At 42.5% G+C, this 20,000-nt stretch overlaps 1 protein-coding gene across 1 annotated transcript in view; it reads right to left on the bottom strand.

Moving 5' to 3' along the window:
• LOC138952630 (uncharacterized) overlaps nt 1-20,000 on the bottom strand; it is a 120,313-nt gene that overhangs the window by 27,532 nt on the left and 72,781 nt on the right. The window contains exon 24 of the mRNA XM_070324332.1: nt 16,318-16,455. Within this exon, the coding sequence (XP_070180433.1) occupies nt 16,318-16,455 (138 nt within the window). The remainder of the gene's footprint in view (nt 1-16,317; nt 16,456-20,000) is intronic.

Raw genomic sequence — 20,000 nt, forward strand, 5'->3', positions numbered from 1 at the left:
AGAGATGAAACAGATTTGGAATGATCCAAGTAGACTGAAATAACGCACAACTGATCCTAAATGGACCGATATGCATTTTTCTGTTGACAACAAAGGTGTTAAATAGGTGCGAAATAATAACGAGTTATTTATAAAGCTGTTTTAAGCCCGTGTCGCTGGTCCCAGTAGAAAAAACAAGTCGCGTGAAGCGATATAAAAACATTTAGTCAAGATCAACACCACAAACCAATCATCGCCGAGACTACAATCAGATAGTCTCGGCTAACCATAACAAAGACCGAGACGGGTCACGCTTGCTGCCGCTGAGTACGCGTCCGTAGTACTTACTGAACCTATTTTCTTTCATTCTGAGCAATTTTTTAGAGTAAACATGACATATCTATACGTTTTTGAATTCAAGAGAAGATGCGAAATACAATGCCATCAATTTTAAATCTGTTTGCGAAAAATCGATTTTAATAACAACTTTAATTAGCAAACTCATTGATTAATTCGTAATCTTCCAAGCTGAAATGCAATACCAAAGTCCGCGCTTTGTTGAAGATTACTTGACTAAAATTTCAACCAATTTGGTTAAAAAATGAGAGCGTGACAGTGCTGCCTCAACTTTTCAAAAAAAAGCCGGATATGACGTCATCAAAGACATTTATCAACAAAATGACAAATATGTCTGGGGATATTATACCCAGGAACTCCCATGTACAGTTTAATAAATATCGGTCCAGTAGTTTCTCTGAATTGCTCTATACAGACACACACACACACACACACACTTACACACATGCACCATACCCTCGTCTCGAGTCCCCCTCTATGTTAAAACATTTAGTCAATACTTGACTAAATGTAAAAAGAAGAATGCAACTGCTCCTAAAGTACCCATATAGTTTTTGCGGTTGTCACCAAAGGCGTTAACTTGGTGCGAACGAATCATGATGAAAGCAATTACAAGTTATTTTCAAAGCTGTGTTAAGCTCTTTTCACTGCCACTGGTCCGAGTAGAATAGTATAGCAAGCAACTGCTCCTAAAGTACCGATATAGTTTTGCGGTTGTCACCAAAGGCGCTAAATAGGTGCTAGTAATCACGATGCAAATATTTGGAAGTTATTTTCAAAAGCTGTTTTACATCAAAGGTATTTTTTACCAGCCCCGCCCGACACCTGAATCATGCTAAGCAACTTTAATGCAGAGCGGTTTTATATGTGGAGGGTTCACATTTCCGATGGCATACGCAAGTATGTACAGTTTGTAACTGCAAGTACCTCTATTAATAGTGAACAAATCAAAAATGTGCATACGGTTTTTTTATTGCCTCCTTTTTCTTTCTTTATTTCTTTCTTTTATTTATTTATTTTATTTTAACTAAAAAATGTGTAATTATGTACACAAATAAAATGTGTTTGAATCTGTTTGAATAATAACTATCTAAAGCATGGCGTTTGTCTGAGGAAAGAGCGCTATAATTCTGTATCAAAAGACATTTCGCAGACCGTGGCAAAACAACTTGACCATTAATATCAAACGCTCGTATCTTCTTCGTGTATGTTCCTACCTTCATTTTTTGTCTGTCCAGAGACTTATTTTTCTCTTGCTGAATGTCTCCAGGACAACAAGGACACAACTTCCTGCATTCATTGTGCCAACAATGTTTGTTGGTATTTGTTTATTGCTTTTTTTCCCTGGTTTTTCCCCCCGTAACTCTCACGTATTGTTGTTTATAGCGCTTACTTCCCTTTGATATGTGATATTGTCCTTCGGATGTTGTTATGACCACCATTTTCTCCAGGACGTCAAAGATCATATCGGAACTAAGTTTAGAGTGGAAGTATGCCGAGAGAGGGAGTGAGAGAGAGAGAGAGAGTGAGAGAGAGAGAGAGAGAGAGAGAGAGAGAGAGAGAGAGAGAGAGAGAGAGAGAGAGAGAGAGTGAGAGTGTGGAAAAGACATACAGACACACAGAGGGAGGAAGACAAAGACAAAAACTTGACAAAGTGGAGAACAAACAGGTATACACACAGACAAGACAAAAACCACAAATCACAGAGAACAACAGAAGATCAAAAGCAAACAAGCAAACTCTCTGTTCATAAAAAGTGTCCACAGTTTCCACGAGACGGAAGAATAATGCACCCCCTGTTGTGCTGCCCCCCCCCCCCCCCCCCCCCCCCCCATTGGCCAATGGCGTCTTTCTGCGCTAGTCCGCCAAACTGTTTGTTGACCGCCTAGAGATTTGCCCCCAAACATTAACACAGCTCTGCAAATCTCAGGAGTTAAACCCTCGCTAACCCTCGGCAGCTAGCCACCCCTCGTGCAAAAGCTAAACCCTCCGTAACCAAACTGTGTCTGTCCTTTGGACGGTGAAGAAGATGCAACAGAAATTATAGTCGGACATGCACGTCAGTTCCTCAGTCGAGAGGGATCTTTTCATCACTACCTGGTTTTGCTGAACGAAGAGTTCCTCAGAAGCTAAAACCTGAACGAAGAAAAAAGATGAAACAGGACAGATCGTCGGAAAGACCAGAGTCGTTTCTTAGCCGTGAGGGGTCTTCGCTAGATGACTTTGCTGAAGACAACCAAGACTCACAGGACTGTACATGGACAGAGGACAATCGCCGAAAGTCATCAGTTCCAGGCCGATCATCCGGATCTGATTGATGATAACGTTTAACAATGTTACTGGTCTCTAATCTATCTTGGTCAATAGACGATGTTGGGCTATATAACTCTGTCACGTTTTATGGGTTGTGGGAGAGTTGCTTTTCCTTGGAAATACTGAGGCAAATTGACCCACGTGGAACTGAAGTCGTGTGTAGGCCAAACACTACTGAACAGCGTGTCTCCACACGTGGTCAAGCGATATGTGTACCGTGAGGCCGGCGGTCACAAAGACATTAAATACCAGGCATGGGAATTGAAAATTGTAAAAAAGGCGGAAAATGTATAACTGAAGACGCGAAGCGTCAAGTCGACGGCGCGAAGCGCCTAGCCTTACTAGGGGGGTCCGGGGGCATGCCCCCCCGAAAAAAAAAAATCTCCAAAGAACCCAGATGGTGCAATCTGGTGTCATCTGAGCTCCAAGTTTGCCATTAAATTCTGTTTTTAGAATCAGAGTTTTTAGTACCAATTTTTGCTTTTTTGAAGAAAAAAAATTATATACATATATATGTATTATACAGTGAAGTCCGGGTACAACGAATCTCAAGGGAGATAAATTTTAGTTCGTTATATCAGCAATTCGCTGTGGAGTTTACAACCCTAAATGGTCTTAAGACAAGTTTTCCCACTCACCTTCAAATGATCGTCCCATCGATCTTTCCTTGGAGAGTACAATCTCTGCATGTTTTCAACAGCTTCATAATATAATCCATAGAGAGAGGCATAGTTCAAATGTTCACTTTACTGTCACAATTTTAGAAGTAAAATTTAAAAAGTCGTGTAAAAGCATGTACATGTACATTCTGATCAATCTCCGATCAATCTCCGATTTCATGGTGTCCACCAGTTCTGGTGCATGTACTACCCTGGCCAAGTTTCCTCTCAAGACATCAAAGAGACCGCCCCGGCCCATAGGTTAAACTCCCCATAGGTTAAACTCGGTCACTGACCCGGGTGCAGGAAGTGTTTCCTCTCTCATATGAAAGGGGAACCACTTCTCATAGCTAAAACTGAGTCAATGACCCCTAGAAAGAAGGTCAGTGTCTATAAACAAGGCCATCCAGCTATCACAATGGACCTGCCTTTGATCTCGCCTCACACACAGATCGTTGTAGCCTTGTGACTTTTAGAGACAAAGGTACACTACGAATCCTATAGCGTGCCCGCGAATCAACAGCGAGCTGTTTCACTCAAAGTTCAAGTAACTGAGGCGGGCGGTAGCAGTGCGTGAACAAAGTACGGACAGTTTTCGCGGGCTTTTGCGCAAAGGCAAAAGTAACCGGTGCTTTATTTGTTTGCCTCCCCCCTTTATTTTTTCGGCGGACACTTTTGCTTTTTCGGCGGAACAAAATAAAAATTCGGCGGAAATCCGCCGTTCGGCGGACAATTCCCATGCCTGAAATACACAGTTCCGATATGTGCATACCGTTTTCAAACAAAAAAACATAACATTGAGCGGACAGTGCATAAAACACGGATCGGATCTAATTTCCACCGGGATGTCACTCGATGACTTTGGTATCACTTGGGTTTATTTGCCTCAGTATTTCCAATGTAAACCGGAATTAAGGGGGGGTAGCTCAGGTGGTAAAGCACTGGACGTGTGATGGGTATTCATGTCAGACCCCCGCGTCACCACAGTGGCACGTAAAAGACCTCGGTCATTCTGCCATAAGTGCAAATGGTTGAACTATGTATCTCATCTACAGTCGGGGTAACACCCGGGAACATGCCCCTGATGGCTCTGCCATGAGGGAAAGCCATCACAGGGCGTGATTCTTACCTTTCTTCCTTTCCGGAATTCGTCTGTTGCTGTGACAAAGTATCATCTTTGCTTTTTCTTTTGGCAGACAAAACGTCGTGACACACAAGGCGTTGGTCACAAGACTGGGAGGACAGGGGGTAGCGGGTTGCAGGGCAGAAGGCGAGGACAGTGGCGTGTTGTTTGCCAGTCAACAAGACGGGTAAATGTAAGCGGCTGATGCGGGCCCTCGCTCTGTTTGCTCGGGGCTGACATTTGCCAATGCGCCGGTACTGCATTGTTCAGGTTCCCTATCCCATTTGTAAAGCGGAGGGGCGCTCTTTTTATCATTCTTTTTCTGTCTGTCTGTCTGTCTGTCTGTCTGTTTGTCTCTTTCTCTCTCTCTCTGTATCCCCCTCTTGCCTCTCTCTCTCCTCTCTCTCTCTCTCTCTCTCTCTCTCTCTCTCTCTCTCTCTCTCTCTCTCTTTCTCTCTCTCTTTCTCTCGCCCTCTCTCTCTCTCTCTCTCTCCCTCCCTCCCTCTCTCTCTCTCTCTCTCTCTCTCTTGATCCATCTCTCTATCTCCCACTCCTCTCTTTCTTTCTGCCCCCCCCCTCCCCTAGCCCTCTTTTTTTCTTTCTCTCTCTCTAACTTTCTACTTGTTGGTTTGGGCCGAGTCAATTTGGACAGATCGCGGCGCCGTATCATCCTGCATCATGTGGGTCAACATGACTCCCGTGCTGCATAAACACGCTGGCTTGTTGCACGCACACTGACAAATGCTCTTCGTGGGGACCTGGCAAAAGACACACGGGCTTGTCCTGATCACACATATTGACAAATGATCTTCTTAGAGACCCGGCGAAAAACACTTCAGTTGACAAATGCTGTCCCGGAAAAAGACACACCGGTTTGTTCCGAACACTAACACTGACAACACCTCTTCGTATGTAGAGACCCGACGAAAAACGGCCTGAGACTATACTGAGACTTAACTGACAAATACTCCTCGAAATTAATTGAGCGAAATGGACTTCGCGAATTCTACACCACGAAGCGCGCTGCACGAAGCACTGACACTGAGGTTTCGGTAAAAGTCGGCTTTGCGAAGTCGACGTCCGTCTCAATTATGGACGGCTCTCGGGACCCCGGAAAGCCGAGGCACATCGGCATGTCCCAAACACCAACACTGACAAGTGTTTTTCGTAAGGACTTGGCAAGAGACACATCGACTTGTTGCACATTCACTGACAGATGTTCTTGGTATGAACCCGACAAAAGACTCATCTGCTTTTTACAAACACTTAGTAACACTAATAAATGCAAATCATAACTAGAGCCGCGGCCAAAGAAACATCGCCGCGTTTCACACACTGACAACCCCTCAACACAAGGAACCGGCAATATACACATCAGCTTATATCGAACACCCATGCCGACTCGTTATCTTAGTTACTTGCAATAATTGCCTCTGTTTGGTGACAGAGACCAAAGAAGAAAGTTGACCAGTCTGTTTGCATGACAGTGAACCGATTCTGACGTCACCGACCGACCACGAATGCTGACAAACGAATATTACTGTGCTTCCCTAATTGCTCATTGTGTGGTCCCGACAAGAACACACCAGGTTGTTATGAACATTTGAACAATGACAAACACGTACTCTTCATAAGGACACCCATTTTATCCAAACCATTGGAAAAACATATTGACAAACATTTGCTCGCGTACATAAAAAGCAGAAACCGTTTCCATCAATTTCAGTCTGGTTTTCGAACAAATCACTCTTGTCACAGCGCCCTTACCACGCTATGCGACAAACCGATCTGAAATCAGTGGTGCTGTGTTTCTCGACTTTAAAAAAGCGTTTGATCTTGTTGATCATTCAATTCTATTGAAGAAATTACAGTTGTATGTCAGAAACAGTTCAGTGTGTAACTTCTTTGCTTCCTATTTACATGACAGATCTCAATATACTGCCCTAAACTGTAAAATATATACTGAGGAGACTGTGAAATGCGGGGTGCCTCAAGGTTCAGTGCTTGGGCCGATCTTGTTCTGTCTGTATATCAATGATCTGCCACTGCACATTTCTGATAGTAATGTCAGAAGTGATTTTTTTGCTGACGATTCTTCTCTTCATGCAAGTGGAAAGTCTGTTCCAGTAATAGAGTCCTCCCTTCAAACAGCTTTAAACGATGTAAATAACTGGTGTAGTGCTAATGCTATGCTTGTCCATCCAATAAAAACTAAAAGTATGGTAATTGCAACCAGACAAAAACACCAGATTTCTCCACTCAAACTAAATCTTACTATTGGAACGCAATCAATTGAACAAGTTCAACAGCATCGCGTTTTAGGGGTAATTATTGATTGTGAATTCAAGTGGCAGGCACAATTACAGCATATTTGCAAGAAAGTAGCCAAGAACGTTTTCCTCCTATCCAAGTTAAAGCAATTTACGGACAGAAGGACTCTGGAAATGTTCCACCATGCTCATGTAATGCCTCATATTAATTATGTTTGGACGCTCTGGGATGGCAGCAGTGATGTCCACTTGAAAAAGTTAGACTCTCTCTATCGTCGCTCGGCCAAACTCATCGTAAAGGATAATGCATCAACAGATATGAAATTAAAAATGCATAACTTTCTTCCACTGAAAAAGCATCTCAAGTTAAACAAAGCCATTTTCATGCATAAATTGTATTACGGTAAAGTGCCGATTTACATTACATTACCTTGGCGTCTTTCTCGACTCCACTCTCTCCATGCAGACACACATCTCCTACATCATCAAGACCTGCTTTGTACTCTTTTGATAATGGCTCAATGTGTACAATTGAGTTGTGGTATGCACACAATAGCGTACCATAAAAAATACTATGTCATATATCTCAAGTACATTGTACCTGATTCGATGATAAAAACAATGATGATAAAATCATGTACCTATGAACATGTACCCGTTGCACCCGTTGTGTCAAACAACTTTGCCTTTGCTCACTCGGCGCCTCGTTTCCTTTTGCCACCAGCTATTTGTGCACGTTTTCGCACGAGGACTGTTCACGTATTTTCACGTGTCTTTTAAGCTGGTCTGCGTGTCTCTTCAGGTGTGCCACGCCTGCCCTAGTTTGTGCACGTATTAAAAGACCACAGGCCAAACGACAAAATTTAATGCGGTCAGCATTTTACCCTTTGTCTTGCATGTGAACATTAAATGTTGTTCAAGAGAGCAAGTGGCAGTACTTTCTCTTCTATTATCTCTGGTTGTTTTAGTTATTTTTTTAGTTATTTTTGAAATAGTTACCTTTGATTGATACCTTAGTTTACCCTATATTTTACATTAACACGCGAGACTGCGTGTCTAAATATTTTGTTTTCGATTGTTTTTGATTGTTGACTTTAACTGTCGACGTTGTTGATTGTGTGTCTGTTTGATTGTTGTCCACAATGACTTCATGCCTGATGCAAAAGGATGGGGCGCACGTGTCGGGGAGATTGTCTCACACCCTTGGCTCTGCCTCGTTTGATTTTTTGCAACGAGCTGTGACCTAGATGGGTGGGTGTAGTCTGTCTCAATACAGAGCCAGTGTGGGAAGTTATCTCCCTGTTGCGTCAGCGCTATCTGTGTATAAACTATCTTTTCTTAACAAGGGAAATATCCAGTCGCTTATGATTATTCTCGTTCGTGGTAGTGCTGGCTTGTCTCTTGCGTTGTTTTTGTTTTTATTTCCTGCCCGGAAGCTTACTCGTAACGACCCAATGTGTTGTTACGACATTGCTGTGAACTTTGCTGGTTCGATGTGGAAATATGCCACCTCACTCATTTTTTGTGCTGATTCTGTGAATTTTACATCTCAAACCATATCTATTGCAATTTGCTTATTGTTGTTTATGTGTGGTGATATCCATCCTAATCCTGGACCAAGCACAACCCGAGGGGATGGGATCTCTATTGTTCATGTAAACACTCGCAGTCTTCAATATAAGACACCGTTCCTTGAGGCCGAATTGGGGAAGTTTGATATAATAACTGTATCTGAGACCTGGCTGTCGGACAAAGTTGACCAAGACTGCATCTGCTTAAAAGGTTACCACCCTCCAGTTAGACGTGATAGGCCCGGGGATTCCCACGGCGGCGTAGCCGTTTATGTAAATAGTAATTTGATTTGCAAACCGAGGATCGACTTGTGTATACCTGATTTGGAAGCGATCTGGATTGAGACTAAGTTGGGTCAAGATACTCTTCTCGTTGGTGTGTTTTATAGACCACCGAGTGCAACCGTCGACCATTGGCTTCTTATCAACGATTCCGTTCAACTTGCCATGAATACCCCACATAAGTTTATTATCTTTGGTGATCTCAACGCTGATTGTACTGTTAACCCCCCGTTTCATCTGCGGGAATTAATGAACACAAACAGTTTATCTCAGTTGATATCAGAACCCACTCGAATAACCGATACCTCGTCAACTATAATTGATCTGGTATTAACTCCGTGTCCTAACTTGGTAAAAAGAGTTGGTGTTCTACCACCTGTATGCAGTGACCACTCGTGTCCTTTTGTATATTTGAATTATGACTTACCGTCGGGTGGTTCATTCAAACGAACACTATATAATTATTCCAAAATCGATGTTGACAAGTTGTTGCAAGATATGGAAAGTGTAGATTGGAATAATATAGTCAATTTAGAATCCATTGATGACGCCGCTGAAATGTTTTCCGATAAGTTAATGATGATAGCTAAAGAATGTATGCCTGTAAAGGTAGTGACAATGAACGGACACGATGCTGTATGGATCACCGAGGAAATCAAAAAGTTGATTAGGAAAAAGCAATATATTCACGCATTAGCCAAACGTCTGGATACTGTATGGTGCTGGTCTCTTTTCCGACGGTTGAGAAATAATTTGACTGATGTTATAAGAAAAAGGAAAGAAGAGCACATTAGGGAACTAGAAAATAGAATATTGTCACCTCATAATTTTGGCAATAAAGACTGGTGGAAGGTAGTCAACTCTTTTTTGAAAAAGAAAGGAATGAGTACAAATGAGATTCCGCCGATTGAAAGCAATGGAATTGTGTATTACTCTGCAGAGGACAAAGCCGAGATTTTTAATGAAGCATTTCTACGACAGTCGCATATACAAGGTCATGATGATGACGTTCCACCAGTTGAAGAAGAGCCCATCTCCATTAGTCCTCTCGTGATAACTACCGAAATGGTGTACGCTGTTCTAAACAACCTCGATGTTAGGAAAGCAGTAGGTCCTGATTTGGTTCACAATAAACTTCTTAAACTTGCTGCTTGTATTATTTCAAATCCGCTTGCAACCCTTTTCCAGAGATCGTTGGCTGAGGGAAAGTTTCCGAAAATTTGGAAAGTAGCTCATGTGAATCCCATTTATAAGAAAGGTGAAAAAGAACACTGCAGTAACTATCGTCCGATCTCATTACTCAGTTGCATTGGAAAAGTATTGGAAAAATGTGTTCAAGCCTATGTTTTTCGATATCTCACAGAGAATGATTTATTAACGGTTTCTCAGTCAGGGTTTATTCCTGGTGATTCAACTAGCTTTCAGTTGTTGAGTATGTATGACGATTTTTGTCAATCCTTAGATAAGCAGTTGACGACTCAGGCTGTTTTCTGTGATATATCAAAAGCCTTCGACAGAGTGTGGCACAAGGGTTTGTTGCATAAATTATATGCTATAGGCATAAGAGGTGTTTTATTAAAATGGTTTGAAGATTATTTGACAGGCAGGTTACAAGCCGTTGTTATCCAAGGCAGGAAATCGACATACGGACGTGTTTGTTCAGGTGTTCCCCAAGGTTCTGTTCTGGGGCCCTTGTTGTTCCTTGTGTACATTAACGATATTGTCATTAATATCGAATCTGTCATTAAACTTTTTGCTGATGATACCAGTTTGTATTTATCTCTAAATGATGCAAACACGCGGACACAGATCTTAAATGCAGACTTAGCCAAAATTGCACACTGGGCGGAAAAATGGAAAGTTAATTTCAATAATTTAAAAACAGATTTGATGACCTTTTCTGGAAATAGAATGCCTGAAACCCTTCCTCTTGTATTTGATGGAACAGTTCTGAGAGAAAACCACGTTCACAAACATCTTGGTGTACTGATTCAGAGCGACTGCAAATGGGAATCACATGTTCAGTCAATTATATCTAAAGTACGTGTTCTTCTCTCATGTTTTCGGTCCTATAAGTATCGCCTTAGCCGAAAGGCACTTGAACTTATGTATAAATCTTTTATTATTCCCCATTTTGATTTTTCTGACGTCATTTGGGATAACTGTTCTGACAGATTAGCTACTTTATTAGAAAACTTGCATCTTGATGCCATAAGAACCATTATAGGTGCAGTTCGTGGCACGAGTCACCAAAAATTGTACGATGAATCAGGATTTACAACACTGAAGGAGAGGCGAAAAAGACACAAATTGATTTTGTATTTCAAATTAGTTAATGCACGCGTGCCACCATACTTACTAGAACGTCTGCCTCCTCTCGTTGCTTCTGTGAACCCTTACCATAGACGAAGACCACTTGACAGACAGACTCCCCACTCTCGAACTGAATTGTATAAAAAGTCATTTTTTCTGTCTTCGACTTCCCTGTGGAATGAGCTTCCAGATACTGTAAAACAACTTGATTCTATTGGGTTATTTAAAAAACGTATTAGTTCTGATGATTCTGTTGTTCCCTCGTATCTATACACATCTGATCGAAAATCAGAAATTATCCATTGCAGACTGAGATTGAGGATCAGCAATCTAAATAGTGATCTATTTGACAGACATTTAATTCCCGACCCGTCATGCACTTGTGGTTATCCTGTTGAAAATGCGGAGCACTATATTTTTCATTGCCCCTTATCTCTTCAAATACGTGAAGTCACCTTGTCAACACTGCCCAACTATGATTTGCTAACCGCTGATGATTTTCTGTATGGCAATAGAGACAAGTCAGACAGCGAAAATGCATTGATATTTGACCAGTTATTCAGGTTTATCTTATTAAGCAAACGTTTTGAATAATGAATGCATTTATCTCATCCACCATGTGCAGTACTGTTTACATTTCTTTGTTCTGGTAGTATTCTATTTTCAACCATGTGGAAGTCATTGTATGCGTGTGTGTGCGAGTGAGTGTGCGAGCGCGTGTGAGTACTGTTGTTAGTTTAGCATTGGTTTTTTTGTTTGTTGTTTTTTGTTGGTTTTGTTTTCACTTTTATTGTTACATGTTTGTCTACCATAATTTACCATTATTACTTTGACATTATTTCAAATTTGTTATATTAAAATCGTCCGCCAAATTTCATTTGCTTTTAAGAGTACGCTCATAAGCTTAGCTTGTTGTGCTCCATGTTCCTTATTTCATGTATGCGGTAATAGTACCAATGGAATTTACTGAATAAACTTGTTTAAACCAAGACCTGCTTTTTCCACCTACGACGCATCGCCTCCATCCGTCGCTACCTCACCCACGACGCCTGTGTCAAGCTGGTTGTCTCCCTCATCTTCAGTCGTCTGGACTACTGCAACTCCCTTCTGGCTGGCCTCCCCGCCTCATCCATTCATGGCCTACAACGAGTCCAGAACGCTGCTGCCAGGCTGACGTTGAGGAAGACGAAGCGAGACCACATCAATCCCCTACTTCGCTCCTTGCACTGGCTCCCTGTCAACACCCGAATCTCCTACAAACTGTCCACTCTCGTCTACAAGTGTCTCAACGACTCTGCTCCCGAGTACCTTCAATCCTACCTGGACCTGTACACCCAGCCCTCCGACCGTCCCCTTCGTTCTGCTGCTGACCCACTCTGCCTTCACATCCCTCGCTCGAAACTCGCATCTGCTGGTCAGCGTGCATTCCCCTCCGCGGGCCCCTCCGTCTGGAACTCCCTGCCGCTTGAGCTTCGCCAGAGCCCCTCTCTTGACGCGTTCAAGAGTAGGTTGAAGACTCAGTTCTTCCCGTAGCTGGCTGCGACTTTCATGTTCGACGTGATGTGTTGTGCCCCAAAAGACATTCTTGTGCTGTGCTCTGTGAGGGGTGTTTTCTTTGTGTTTAATATTATTTTGTTTGGACCTAGCTATTGATGTGTTCATTGTTGTTAAACAGTTGTTTGTTGTATGTTTATCAGGGTTTGCTAGTGTGTGATAGGGTTCGTGTCCGTCTGTAGATGTTAGTTTCTATGTTAGTCCTGTTTTGACAACTCTTCGACAAGCGCTTAGAACTGTACCCACGGAATACGCGCCATATAAGCTTCATATTGATTGATTGATTGCATCATTATTTAATAAAGCTACCCACAGATATGGGTCGGTCAACTTGATCCCACCGATTCCACAAATTGACCTGTATAAGACCAGTCATGCTTTTTCGGGTACTTCAGTTTGGAATTCGCTTCCATCATCCTTTAAGCACTTAAAGTCATTAACAAGTTTTAAAAATGTGTTAAGAACCACTTAATGTCTGAGTAGTTTAACGCCTTTTGATTTGCCACACTTAGTATTACGTCAAAGATATGCTGTGCATTGTATGTTCTGAACATATTTTTGTTGTACTATTGCTACATGTTCGATTGCTACCAGCTTGTATTTATAATTACCTGCATAGTGTGCATTTGATTTTATGAATAACCACATATGTATGCTCTTCATGCCTCATCTTCATCATCATCATTATCATCATCATCATCGTCATCATCATCATCATCGTCATCTTTATTATCATGTGCTGAAGTTTTCCGACCTCCTTTTGTTGGTTAACTTTTTAACTTTTTAATTTTTTAATTATATAATTGTGTGTCTATGCGTCTCAAGGACAGATTGTAAGAAAAGGCGTAGCCTTAAATCTTAATCCTTGTTAAATAAAGTTCAATTCAATTCTCTCTCTCTCCACTCCCCCCTCTCTCTCCTCTCCCCCTCTCTCTCTCTCTCACTCTCTCCCCCTCTCTCTCCCACTCTCTCTCTCTCTCTCTCCTCTCCCCCTAGGCCCTCTCTCTCTCCTCTCCTCCCTCTCTCTCTCACTCTCTCCCCCTCCCTCTCTCTCTCTCTCTCCTCTCCCCCTAGGCCCTCTCTCTCTCCTCTCCCCCTCTCTCTCTCACTCTCTCACTCTCTCCCTCTCTCTCTCTCTCTCTCTCTCTCTCTCTCTCTCTCTCTCTCTCTCTCTCTCTCTCTCTCTCAACAGCAACACATTATAAATCACGCCAAAACGCCTCAAGGACCAAGCTATATACCAAACAGCTTCAAGAAGCCGGAGCCACAGGACGCAGGACACACACTCAACGGCAACGCAACTGGTGTTCTTTTGTCAGAATCCTAGCGTGGAAAAGGTTAACAAACACTCAACCATGTTTTCTTTATTGCTGCTCAATAGCCACAAAAGCAGTGAATGATGATCGTAGGAAAGTTAAACCCGGGGAGAGACTCTTGACAGCATTTGTAAGCACTGAGCACTAACCAATACACACATTACCGCATCGAGAAAGCGATGACATCAGTAGAGACCTCTGCGGGAGAATAATACGACACGGAGAGGAGAGGCTTGAAAGGCTTCTGAAGCATTGACCAGTACATATTACCATTTATCCCATGACCTGCCTCTTTGTCTCTGTTAGCTGAGGAGGTGATTATTCTGAATATTCCATCACAACCATATGGATATCGCATCACAACCGAGTTTCGATCTCAACTGTCATTGGTCATTGTCTTTGATTTCAGAGTACAATTGAATAATTTATAGAGGTCATCTGCATATTCAGAGTTTACAGATAGACTACTTTTTTCAACATACGACTGAAATATTTTGTGGTGTCAAAGTCAATATTCCGTATGGGTACAGGCCTACATGTGTCAATATTGAGAAAATAAAGAATACTTCATACGACACGCACATTCTGCATGGATTTAAAGAGCGGAGTCGAGATATTTCGCTGGCTGAAGCGACTGCATGGTCAAAGGCATGTTCAACGAGTATCGCGAGTGGGATCAAGGGACGATACTCCCTACTTTTTACACAGACAGCCATCTACACAGAACCGTGAGAGAGAGAGAGAGAGAGAGAGAGAGAGAGAGAGAGAGAGAGAGAGAGAGAGAGAGAGAGAGAGAGAGAGAGAGAGAGAGATCTACACACAACCGTGAGAGAGAGAGAGAGAGAGAGAGAGAGAGAGAGAGAGAGAGAGAGAGAGAGAGAGAGAGAGAGAGAGAGAGAGAGAGAGAGAGAGCGCAATCAAAACACAACCCAGTCACCTGGTAGTTCGAAAACTCAATCTGAAACTGACATCGATTGTCGAAGGCATGCCTGCGGTGCATAACTCTGGAAAAGTTGTCGTAGCTGGGAACCCGTTGAGATCCATTCCAACGCCAAAAAAATTATCAGAAGACTCACCATGAAGTCAAATCAAACGTTAGGTTTTCTCATGTGGTTATTTGCTTTGGCTTTAAGTGTATTGCTTCGATTGATAGCTGAATCTGCTGTTCAAGACTGTTCGAACTGTCGTCTGCTAGACGGGCTTGTGTGAATCCGAGTCGAGTCAACTGCGGGGTTCAGCGACAAATGAGGGAGTGGCACCAAAAGGAAAAGAAGAAGACGAAAAGAAGTTGGAAATACAGTTAAGATATATGGGGAAGAGAAGAGGATGTGAGGTGTTAGATGTATCCAACCTTAGGTGTTCAAACTCAAGACCGGGACAAAGTAGAAAGCGATGTACCGCGACCGACTCTCAGTCTCAGTGCCGACATACAACTTCCAAGCTTTATTGCTTAACGTCTACAACAGGCGAAGTATTGAATCTTTGGCTCACCTAAACCCGACGACTGAATATGTAAGTGATCCACGTGTGAAAACCAAAACAGAACAGCGCAATGACAGCCAACATTTCTATCCCCGACTGACAAACAGTAACACTGCATGCGAACTGACTTGGGTCAACGATCAAACCAGCACGGCCCGAACTGAATTTGTTGCGCTGCCATTATCGTGCGCAATTCTGGTAAAAATATAAACCCGGTATGCCGAATTGAGTATAACGAAAGCCGATGTCAAATATACACAGGGATATTTTAAAATGACTTTCAAAATGTAAAAGCAGATAGCAGACCTTTTTATAAGCAATATGAATGACTGAATGTCCATGCACATACAAGTCGAATGACGCCGTCCATTATGCTGACAAATGGGAACTAGCTTTGCGCATGAATTCATTGACATGCATTTCGGCTGCGGAGGCTTTTGGCAAGCTGAAAACAGGCACGGGCAGGTTTTAGTGGAAAAAGTAAGTGTTTTTAATGAAAACGTCGGAGTAATGGGATAAATAGCTTACACACCTCGTCCTGAATATCTTGCATATTTTCCCTCGGGTCGATTTTCATGTATTACCTCGCCAAAGGCTCAGTAATACATGAAAATCGACCCTCGGGAAAATATGCAAGATAATCAGAACTCGGAGTGTGTAACCTATATATATCGAGAGCGCCATGAAACCAGTAGTAGATCAGCATTGCAAGGAAGTAAAACTCGGAGAGAAGACATTAACCAATACATAATCATTACGGCATCAAGAAAGCGAGGATCATTGAAGTGTATATTTTCCAAACTACTCATACTCAATGCAGTCACCTTTCCTACCTAGAAACGTATTCCAGTTTTGTATCCGTAAGATTACCACTCTGATGTTTATAGTGAAATATCAAAATCCAAAATTGAACCAGTGATTCGGCACACACCAATAACCAATGGCATTTAACTCCCAATGCAAAGGACTGGTGACACTAATTCAAACAACAAATCTCACGCGCAGGAATGGGGCTTGTAGAAATGTACTTCAAAATGTGCAGTAAGCAGTTAACTCGCTTTTAATACAAAACAAATCAAAATAAAAAGAGAAACTCACATTTCGTCCGAGCAGTTATCCGGCCTGTCCATGCGGTAGCCTCCCTTTAGCGCGGAGAGGAGGTCCCGGATGTGGACAGTTGGGTATGGAGTTCCTCCCAGCGTTACGATCTCGAACAGAACCACTCCGAAGGCCCAGCTGAACAGAACAATTGACAGTATGTACGTTTTTTGGTTTTGTCCAGTACGCTGGTAGCTTCACTTGCTTGCTGCCTCGGTGTGTGTGTGTGTGTGTGTGTGTGTGTGTGTGTGTGTGTGTGTGTGTGTGTGTGTGTGTGTGTGTGTGTTCGTGTGTGTGTTTGTTTGTTTGTTTGTTGTTTGTTTATGTCTGAAATGTTTGCTGAATGCACACACACACACACACACACACACACACACACACACACACACACACACGCACACACACACACACCGACACACACACAAACCGACACACACACACGCACACACACATGCACACACACACACAAACCCACACACACACTCACACACACACACACACACACACACACACACACACACACACACACACACACACATACACACACGCACACTTCTTGGCGCTCAATCTGTTTTGCCCTTGACGGAGCATGACATCTGCGGATATTGTTGAAATATCGCTCACTCAAGCAACTCAAGTGGCAAGTAATAAGCAACCAAAAAACCCTTCAGACAGCAAAGGACGTCCATGCGCATTCCCAAAATATCACACAGACCAGTAACAAAAACTGCGAAGAAACAACTGACCGCCAGTTAATCAAATGACCAACTACACACACAAAATAAACACAAATATAAAACAATTTTCAGTTGATAGAAAATGTTACAAAAATAATTCAATTTAAGTAAACACATTCGGAGAATTAAAATAAACTGATTAAGAGTGGGGAGGGCGGGGAGGGACGCTTGCAACAAAAACACTCAAGTCAATCAACCAGACAACCAAACAAGCAAACAAAACAACATACACACAAATCCGTATATATACTTGTTTTAAGTCGACAAAACAAAATATCACCCCCACACAAAAAACACCGGAGCAGAGAGCAATGTTATCTTGAAGTATCTGCAATTGCTGGAATGTGATCTGTTGTCAGATGAAAGCAACAGGAGGGGCGACACACTGACAGCCAGTCATCATCCGCTGCTGTCCGACAAGGGTGAAAATTACTGATCATTGCTGTCGTTCTGCCCTCTCTACCCTCCTCCGAAATGTCCCAGTTTCAATCCTCCTTTTCTATTGCCACTTTGAAAGAGACATTCTTTCCCACAAAGTCAGAAAGCAGCATTTCTGCAAAACCTACTGCTTCTTTCGTGTCACTCTTAATAATTAGTATTGCCTTTTGCTGTTTATTTTGTCAGTAATTATTGTGCTTTTTTGGTTCTGATTGGATAAAGGCCAATATAAATGGGGCTCTTTTCATTCGCGAGTCCAATCTGTAAATTTTTAAAAAGAAAAAAAGAAAGAAAGAAAGAAAGAAAAGTTTAAATGTGCATCCTCCCCTGAATGGCGGGGTAAAAATACCCGTAAAAATCCACTCGTGCTAAAACATGAGTGAACGTGGGAGTTTCAGCCCATGAACAAAGCAGAGAAGAAGAAGAAGATGGGAAATGTGCATCCGTAAAAAGTACGTTTCCGATGACAAGGCCACACACGCGCACGAAATTAGAGTAGGTATGTCGGTGACGTTATTTTATTTTATTTTTTTAATTTTATTTGTTCACAGGCGCATGTGGCTTTTTTGTGTTGCTAGACATCGTGCTGACTGTGTCTCCCGGATGTTGGAGAAGAGTAACTTTCCTTGTTAAGTTTGCAAAATCGAATTTTGCCATTTTTCTGGTGACGTGTGAGCTCGTTTGCCCATTTGGGTTCCCCTCACTATACTCTCAGAGTATAGTCAGCTTCACTTCACTCCGCTTTCGTTGGGTATTTTCGTGTTTCCATAACCCACCGAACTCCGACATGGGTTACAGGATCTTTTCCGTGCGCACTTGGTCTTGTGCTTGCGTGTACACACGAAGGGGGTTAAGTCACTAGCAGGTCTGCACATAAGTTGACCTGGGAGATCGAAAAAATCTCCACTCTTAACCCACCAGGCGGCAGCGACCGGGATTCGAACTCACGACCTCGCGATTAGGAGGCCGACGTCTTACCACTGCGCCACTTCGCCCGTCACAGTGCAGACAATTACAAAAGCACCCTAAGGGGTCAAAGAGTTTTGCTCCGGAATAGCGTTAATTTAAAGATCGTTATTTCATCTAGCTTTAAAGCAAACTTCCCCAAAACTAACCTTCATATCGACCCGGCGAAGCATTTAGAAATAGCGAGCTGTGCACGTTGTTTCTGGTAGCTCAGTGAAACATTCCGCGACACAGTACCCCTTTAAACCTCTCTACCTTCTCTACTACCCCCACCCACACCTCCCCCCTCCCCCTCCACCCACCCCCTGCTCTAAAATACTCCAATTCTCAGTCTCCTTTTTCTTCAAGACGCTTTTATTAGGGATGGACAAGAAAATAACAGCTTCTAGGTTTACAACGGTGCACACAACGGTGAGTGGTTCATCATCACTAAAATATTTGGTGCTGGGTCGGCTTGTGTTGTGTATGACTAAGATTTTTCGGGTCACACAATGTGGTGCTGGGTCGGATTGCGTTGCGTGTGACTAAGATTGTTTGGGTCACAACATTTGGAGTGCGCAGACATTGGATGAAGCAAAGCGGGATACTTTTTGCATTTGTCCCGTTTTTATGCGACACAACAAGTGAATTTTACGACAAACTGCGATAGAAGATTTTGCGACAAACCGCAACATCACAAAATTGCAACAGACGTATTGTTTGCGACAAACCGAGACAGCTGATTTTGTGACAAACTGCAATAGACGTACATTTTGCGACAAAAAACAACAGCGGACTTTTAGGCAAACTCGAGTTCATGTTTGCTTTTGTGCATGATATGCGACAAGCTACCGAGGATCACCGACAGGTGGTAAATATATTATGTTGTACCCATGCGGTCCTTGGATGGAGTGGCACGCCTCTGCATAATTATGGTATGCCTTTGAGTGGAAGATATTTCTTACTTTACACGTCTATTTTTATGCTTCTCATTATGGGTTGGGATGAGGGAGTTGAAGCCACACGTCGAGCTAGACCGATCTGGAGTTCGGGGGAAGAGAACATTTGCAAAGCTAAACTTTACTAAAGGGAAGCAAGCAATGAATAGTCACTTAAGGACGCTCGCTTGCTTCCCTTGCGAAGGAACCCGAACCGGAATCAAAGACACGTACACCACACTCTGTGGAAGAACGATAGCAAAAGAAAAAGCTGGAGCTAAATACAGACAGCTAGACAGACAAGACAACAACAACAGAAATCAACTCGTTCTACTGACGAACATTACATGTTTATTCAGGTACAAGCGGGCCAGCAAATGATGTAACAGCAAAACAGATTCTACAATATCAAGAAACCTCAAAACGAATCCTCAGGGATTAAATCAAAAGGTACGTATTCAGGGATTGACTTCTATAGGGATCACAAGAAGTAAGTACAGGTGCTGAGATAGAACTTGTAGAAAAGGCGAGGAACAGTTGTTAACGTTCATCGATTTTCTTCTTAATATGAAATGTAGAATGCTTTGCTATTGGTATAAACTGATTAGTCCTATTCATAAAAATA

The sequence above is a fragment of the Littorina saxatilis genome, linkage group LG17 (genome assembly GCF_037325665.1).
Source record: "Littorina saxatilis isolate snail1 linkage group LG17, US_GU_Lsax_2.0, whole genome shotgun sequence".
Lineage (NCBI taxonomy): Eukaryota > Metazoa > Mollusca > Gastropoda > Littorinimorpha > Littorinidae > Littorina > Littorina saxatilis.